Source organism: Hyperolius riggenbachi, chromosome 1, assembly GCF_040937935.1.
Source record: "Hyperolius riggenbachi isolate aHypRig1 chromosome 1, aHypRig1.pri, whole genome shotgun sequence".
NCBI classification, from domain to species: domain Eukaryota; kingdom Metazoa; phylum Chordata; class Amphibia; order Anura; family Hyperoliidae; genus Hyperolius; species Hyperolius riggenbachi.
The window spans coordinates 519276038-519283907 of record NC_090646.1 but is presented as its reverse complement, the minus strand read 5'-3'; the positions used below and the strand labels follow the sequence as shown (position 1 = coordinate 519283907).

Below are 7870 nucleotides of genomic sequence, written 5' to 3'. Positions count from 1 at the left end.
TTTGGTACCCTCCTCACTGCACCCCATGTGAGTGTGTCATAGAAATATCATTGCATTGCATTGGGATCATTTATATAAATGTAATATATGCAATAAAGTTTTAGGACCCCTACACAGTGAATCATTTGTGTTCCATCGCAACAGATTCAGTGTGAAGGGTCCTAAAACATTGCATATATTGCATTTATATCAATAATAGGTTTGTATAGTTAAGCAGATGCTAAGTAAGTCTGCAGCTGTGTGGGTTGGTTTCCAGACAGTAGCTACTCCTCCTTGAGCACAGATGAGCAAGCTATTCTCACAGCAGCTGTAATTACAGAGGAAGTCAGTGATTGGTTTGCACACGCTCTTCCCTGGGTGAGGCGTGTACAAGTGTGCTTCAGTTTAGCAGACACACAAAACAAGTGTAAGTTCTGTCTTGGCAGTGACTCTTCTCTGAGTGCTGGCAGCCCAACCGCAGACAAAATGTCCCTTTGTGATTACACCACACAAAAAGATCTTCGGATAAATAGCAAGCTGCTGGGAACCTTAAAATGGGTCATCTTTCAAGCAGTTTTACTGTATATGTGGTGAGTAAAGCTTGATATGCTTCATTTGAGCAGTACTAATATAAACAATCTTATCCTTCTTCTTGTCAATGTGCATGCGTTGGAAATTGAAGTGAACACATGCCCGGTCTTGCATGCCATTACCCTTATTACTAAAATGGTGTTTGTGGTGTGAACTTGCTGTGTAGTTTTCAAGGTCTGGATGCTATAGCAGCTGGCTAAATCGTTCTACTCAGTTACCATCCAGATGCCTGGTGATTAGATTAACACAGTAACTGATGGATGTATTATGGAGGCCGGATTCTCTGTTAAGCTGGCCCTTAGTTTCAAGCTACTTTCACACTCAGGGCAGCCATCAGGGGGGGGGGGCAACTGACACTTCAGTGAGGGGCCCAGGGCTTCACAAATCGCTGGAAGGGCCGCATTTGCTGACTGCGGGCCAGTGGCTCACTAACCAGCACACCGTGTTTCCAGTACTGAGAGAAGAGTGGCATCAGCGCTTGAACGTGGGGAGTAGATGAGTGAGCCTGCTACTATACTATCCTGGGGAACCAATACCTGGCTACCTATACTGGGGGCACCTATACCTGGAATCCTATACTGAAGGCACCATGAAGAAAAGAGGGGGACAAAAGAGAACGGATAAAGGATAAGAATGGACCTACAAGCCCCTATTTCATTTGTTAACTGGGGACTACCTGTATTTTGCTAGTGTTTGGCTCCACCCACACCATGCCATGGTCAGCCCACTTTTTGCCACATCGCGCTGTGCATGCCGCTTTCTTCAGTGTTGGAGCCATGCACATTTTTTACCGCAGCGCACTTCGTGCATAGACATGGGGGCGGGCACAGCAACCAGTGGGTGGGCCCAGGGAGGGGGGGGCAGGCTTGATTATGTGTGAGGGGCCTTAAAATTTCTGATGGCAGCCCTGTTCACACTGGTATGTTGCGTCATAATATATCGCATTGCTAACGTGTTGCAATTATACTGTAATGGTGCTGTTCACATCAGTGCGTTAGCAGTGCAGTGGAATCTGTTGGCATAGCACGATGCATGCAGTATGATAAAGCACAGGTTAACAGCAGCAGTAAGGCATACTTTCTATGTACTTTATGCTTCACTCCTGGCTCCACATATTTTACCTGCTATGCGACTTTGGGTCCTTTCACACTGCATCAGGCCCTGCTCACAGTGGTCAGTTGCATTGCAGAATAATTCTGCATGTCAACTCACTGCCCATACAATTCTATGGGCCTGTTCACACCTCTGCATTGTAAAGGATTGCTTTAATCTAATGCTACATACACACTTGAGATAGTCTTTGGAAAAGGCAAGATCACAGACCAATTTTACCACCTTCCATGTAGTATGAGAGCCATACTCTACACAGTCTATTCTATTGAGCTGAACTCCCCATCAGATAAAAATCTTTGCAAGATGCTGCACACATGCAACAGATCAGTATCTGCAAAAGATCAGCTCCTGCAAAAGATCCATTCCTGCAAAATGCATTCATAGTCTATGAGATCTTCAGATCATCATACACACCTTGTTTAACTGACATTCATCTGCATAACTGACAATCATCTTCAGATCTGAAGATCCATCCTGGTGGATCTGATCTACAGATGAATGTCTGTTTAAACAAGGTGTGTATGAGGATCTGCAGATATCATAGACTATGAATGCATTTTGCAGGAACTGATCTTTTACAGATGCTGATCTTTTGAATGTGTACAGCATCTTTGTGTGCAGCATCTTGCAAAGATTTTATCTGATGGGGAGTTTGCATTTTTATAATTACTGCATGCAGGCTTTGAAGTAACTTGTATGGTATCACACGTACAGTGTCCATTGCAGTTCACACACATTATAATAACACATGCATTATGCAACACACACAGTGTGAATCCAGCCTCACACATTCTACAGTGAGTTTCTGGATAACGCATTCTAAAAGTGTGTTCTGCATTATGTACATTTTTACAATGTGTGGATTATGCAACACACTGTGTGAAAACAGCCTGCAGGCATACATTTGAAATTGGCGCCGGTAGACTTAGGCGCAGAATACAGCCGGTATATGGCTGATCCTGCTTCTGCAGGCCATGTTAATTACTATTCCCCCTCCAGGCCGCCATGGATAGTGGGGAATTATATAATTCGGCTTCCAGCGATTGCTGGAGGCCGAATTATTGTGTTTTTTTAAGCAACTTCTGACTGCGCCGACGTTACTCACTGAGCGCCGCTATTGATGTGATTCCTATTATGGCGCCGGCTGCACCCAAATCTAGCATCGCTGACAAGCACTGCTCCGGCCTGCAGTGTTCTCTGAGCTGCAGCTGCTCTGCTGTAAGCTGCCACCTCTGGAATGAATGGTCAGACAGTAGTGATCAGTGGTAATGATGCCATGTGAAATTCTTCTATGCACTTTCTCTTGCTCTTTTCTACACTGAGCAGAAATTCCTCTGAGCTGAACAGTAGAGGCGGCCATTGAGATACTAATTTTCAGACTTTGTTGTAAATCTCATAAGACTTGAAACTGCGACAACCAAACTCTGCGCAGCCAAAGAACCCAGAAGACTGCAAAGACGGCACCTAAACTATATATCCACATCTATTGCACCTATGCTAGGTATACTCAACCAGGTTAACCTGGATCAAAAGTTAAGACAACTTGAATCCAGATGGATATATAGGTTGGGCACGCTTAGCGCAGAAGGGTTGAATGAAGGTTTTACCTTTTCACCCTTTCTGTGATTGATTGGGATTTAGTATATATATTTTTTACATCTTTATACTTACCTTTAATAGCTTGGCTCCGATCACCTGTACTCCGAGGCACCATTCTGTTTGCCATATATATATATATATATATATATATATATATATATGTGTTGCCATCACAACGAATTCACTTTGGCGCCACACACTGACTCTAGGCGAAGTACGTGGGTTTAGGGAGATGACGTGTGTGCTCCACCGCGCGCTATGCGGAAGAGCGGGGATGCGTGGTCCCGCCTTTGCATGTCGCTGATCGGCTGAGGTACCTCCAGAGGAAGTACGCTGGCTGACCAATCAGTATTCGTCATGCACGGAGCTTGTAGGTAGCCTCGTTTACAGTACGAGGTATGCGGAGGAAAGCTTATCCATCCAGCAGGCGCCCTCAGTGGAATATTGGAAGTCAGTATATGCTTTATGGGGAACATAGCTGTAATTAACCACTTGAGGACCGTGGGCTTTACCCCCCTTAAGGACCAGGCACTTTTTTTCCATTCAGACCACTGCAGCTTTCACGGTTTATTGCTCGCTCATACAACCTACCACCTAAATGAATTTTGGCTCCTTTTCTTGTCACTAATAAAGCTTTCTTTTGGTGCTATTTGATTGCTGCTGCGACTTTTACTTTTTATTATATTCATCAAAAAAGACATGATTTTGACAAAAAAATATTTTTTTAACTTTCTGTGCTGACATTTTTCAAATAAAGTAAAATTTCTGTATACATGCAGCGCGAAAAATGTGGACAAACATGTTTTTGATTAAAAAAAAAAAAACCCATTCAGCCTATATTTATTGGTTTGGGTAAAAGTTATAGCGTTTACAAACTATAGTGCAAAAAGTGAATTTTCCCATTTTCCAGCATCTCTTCCTTTTCTGACCACCTGACATGTTTCATGAGGGGCTAGAATTCCAGGATAGTATAAATACCCCCCAAATGACCCCATTTTGGAAAGAAGACATCCCAAAGTATTCACTGAGAGGCATGGTGAGTTCATAGAAGATATTATTTTTTGTCACAAGTAAACGGAAAATGACACTTTGTGACAAAAAAAAAAAGTTTCCATTTCTTCTAACTTGCGACAAAAAAAAAATGAAATCTGCCACGGACTCACTATGCTCCTCTCTGAATACCTTGAAGTGTCTACTTTCCAAAAAGGGGTCATTTGTGGGGTGTGTTTACTGTCCTGACATTTTGGGGGGTGCTAAATTGTAAGCACCCCTGTAAAGCCTAAAGGTGCTCATTGGACTTTGGGCCCCTTAGCGCAGTTAGGCTGCAAAAAAGTGCCACACATGTGGTATTGCCGTACTCGGGAGAAGTAGTATAATGAGTTTTGGGGTGTATTTTTAAACATACCCATGCTGGGTGGGAGAAATACTGTATCTCTGTAAATGACAATTGTTTGATTTTTTTTTTACATGAGTACCTTTAGGATTTTACAGGTCATTTTTGTTTCAAGACTACTCACGGTTTAGGGCCCCTAAAATGCCAGGGCAGTATAGGAACCCCACTAATGATTCCATTTTAGAAAGAAGACACCCCAAGGTATTCCGTTAGGAGTATGGCGAGTTCATAGAAGATTTTATTTTTTGTCGCAAGTTAGCGGAAATTGATTTTAATTGTTTTTTTTCACAAGTAGTATAATGTGTTTTGGGGTGTATTTTTACACATACCCATGCTGGGTGGGAGAAATATCTCTGTAAATGACAATTGTTTGATTTTTTTTTTACACACAATTGTCCATTTACAGAGAGATTTCTCCCACCCAGCATGGGTATGTGTAAAAATACACCCCAAAACACATTATACTTTTTTTCCTGAGTACGGCGGTACCACATGTGTGACACTTTTTTTGCAGCCTAGGTGCGCTAAGGGGCCCAACGTCCTATTCACAGGTCATTTTGAGGCATTTGTTTTCTAGACTACTCCTCACGGTTTTGGGCCCCTAAAATGCCAGGGCAGTATAGGAACCCCACAAGTGACCCCATTTTAGAAAGAAGACACCCCAAGGTATTCCGTTAGGTGTATGGCGAGTTCATAGAAGATTTTATTTTTTGTCACAAGTTAGTGAAAAATGACACTTTGTGGAAAAAAAACTATAAAAATCAATTTCCGCTAACTTTTGACAAAAAAATAAAATCTTCTATGAACTTGTCATACAACTAACGGAATACCTTGGGGTGTCTTCTTTCTAAAATGGGGTCACTTGTGGGGTTCCTATACCGCCCTGGCATTTTAGGGGCCCAAAACCGTGAGTAGTCTGGAAACCAAATGTCTCAAAATGACTGTTCAGGGGTATAAGCATCTGCAAATTTTGATGACAGGTGGTCTATGAGGGGGCGAATTTTGTGGAACCGGTCATAAGCAGGGTGGCCTTTTAGATGACAGGTTGTATTGGGCCTGATCTGATGGATAGGAGTGCTAGGGGGGGGTGACAGGAGGTGATTGATGGGTGTCTCAGGGGGTAGTTAGAGGGGAAAATAGATGCAATCAATGCACTGGGGAGGTGATCGGAAGGGGGTCTGAGGGGGATCTGAGGGTTTGGCCGAGTGATCAGGAGCCCACATGGGGCAAATTAGGGCCTGATCTGATGGGTAGGTGTGCTAGGGGGTGACAGGAGGTGATTGATGGGTGTCTCAAGGTGTGATTAGAGGGGGAAATAGATGCAAGCAATGCACTGGCGAGGTGATCAGGGCTGGGGTCTGAGGGCATTCTGAGGGTGTGAGCGGGTGATTGAGTGCCCTAGGGGCAGATAGGGGTCTAATCTGATAGGTAGCAGTGACAGGGGGTGATTGATGGGTAATTAGTGGGTGTTTAGGGTAGAGAACAGATGTAAACACTGCACTTGGGAGGTGATCTGACGTCGGATCTGCGGGCGATCTATTGGTGTGGGTGGGCGATCAGATTGCCCGCAAGGGGCAGGTTAGGGGCTGATTGATGGGTGGCAGTGACAGGGGGTGATTGATGGGTGATTGACAGGTGATCAGGGGGATAGATGCATACACAACACAGGGGGGGGGGGTCTGGGGAGAATCTGAGGGGTGGGGGGGTGATCAGGAGGGAGCAGGGGGCAGTTTAGGGCATAAAAAAAATAGCGTTGACAGATAGTGACAGGGAGTGATTGATGGGTGATTAGGGGGGTGATTGGGTGCAAACAGTGGTCTGGGGGGTGGGCAGGGGGGGGGGGTCTGAGGGGTGCTGTGGGCGATCAGGGGGCGGGGGGGGGGGTAAATCAGTGTGCTTGGGTGCAGACTAGGGTGGCTGCAGCCTGCCCTGGTGGTCCCCACGGACACTGGGACCACCAGGGCAGGAGGCAGCCTGTATAATACACTTTGTATACATTACATACTGCCATTTCGTTTGGCTGCTACAATGTTATGAGCCTATAGGCTATATCTTATACTTGTTTTTAATAATGTTATCTTTGCACCTTATCACTAATAGCACTGTTTGAGCACTTTCCCCTTGAAAAAGCTTCGTTTAGAAGTGAAACATGTCGGGTTGTTTGGTGGGGGTTGTGTAACCTAATATTTATCTATATTGCTTTAGGACCTGGGATGGCAATTTAGCTATCTCTCCATTCACTGTCAAAGTAGGGCCTGCAATATTTGCAAGTTCTTTAAGATATTTACCAGCCAGTTAGCTCTTTTGATGTTTCATTAAAAGTTAAGTTTTATTATAGAGATTCAGTGTAGAGGGATATTTTTGTGTTGTATACTTGAGGAAAGGGAAGGTTTAGGCCTCTTTTCCATGGGCAGTTGAACTGTGTGCTCAGCAAGCAGTTTCCAGGCAGCAGTGAGCAGTTGTGGGATTTTGAGAGACATTTCACTGCTCGCGGATAAGAGCCCTAAGAGCCTGTTCACAGTGGTCAATTGCATTGCAGAATAATTCTGCCAGTCAATTCACTGCACATACATTTCTATAGGCTATTCACAGTCAGCCATGGGCTTTTGAGTCCAGACGGACTCAAATTCGGAATTCAAATGAAATATAACGACTTCAAGTGTGACTGCAAGATGTGGGGAGGGGGGGGGGGGGGTTAACTTACCCAGAAGTCTTCGGGATGGCGGTGTTTAATTATGTTTCATAGGCGTAATGAAAGCTGCGTTGCATTACTCACTACTGTGCTTTCTCGTTCAAGCAGGAAAGAGGAAGTGGAGGAAGCGTGGAAGTGAGTGGTGGAACGCGGTTTCCGTTACGCCTATGAGGCATAATGGAATGCAACCGTCCCAAAGACTTCTGGGTAAATTAACCCCCCCCCCCCCCCCCCCACCACCATCCCGCGGTCACACCTGAAGTCATTAGACTTCATTTGAATACTGATTTCGAGTCCGCCTGGACTCGAAAGCCCATCACTGTTCACAGTACTGCGTTGTAACTGATCACATTATTCTAAAGGCTCATATTTTCTTTGGAAAATGAAAGATCACAGACCAATTTTACCCCCTTCCATGTAGTATGAGAGCCATACCTTCACAGTCTTTTCTATGGAGCTGAACTCCCCATCAGACAGAAATCTTTGCAAGATGCTGCACACAA

At 44.5% G+C, this 7870-nt stretch overlaps 1 protein-coding gene across 1 annotated transcript in view; it reads left to right on the top strand.

The window, feature by feature from the left end:
* Positions 1 to 331: 331 nt before the first annotated feature.
* Positions 332 to 7870, top strand: part of P2RX7 (purinergic receptor P2X 7) — a 78388-nt gene continuing 70849 nt past the window's right edge. Inside the window, exon 1 of the mRNA XM_068245225.1 lies at positions 332 to 569. Coding sequence (XP_068101326.1) covers positions 466 to 569 — 104 coding nt within the window. The 5' untranslated portion in view covers positions 332 to 465. The remainder of the gene's footprint in view (positions 570 to 7870) is intronic.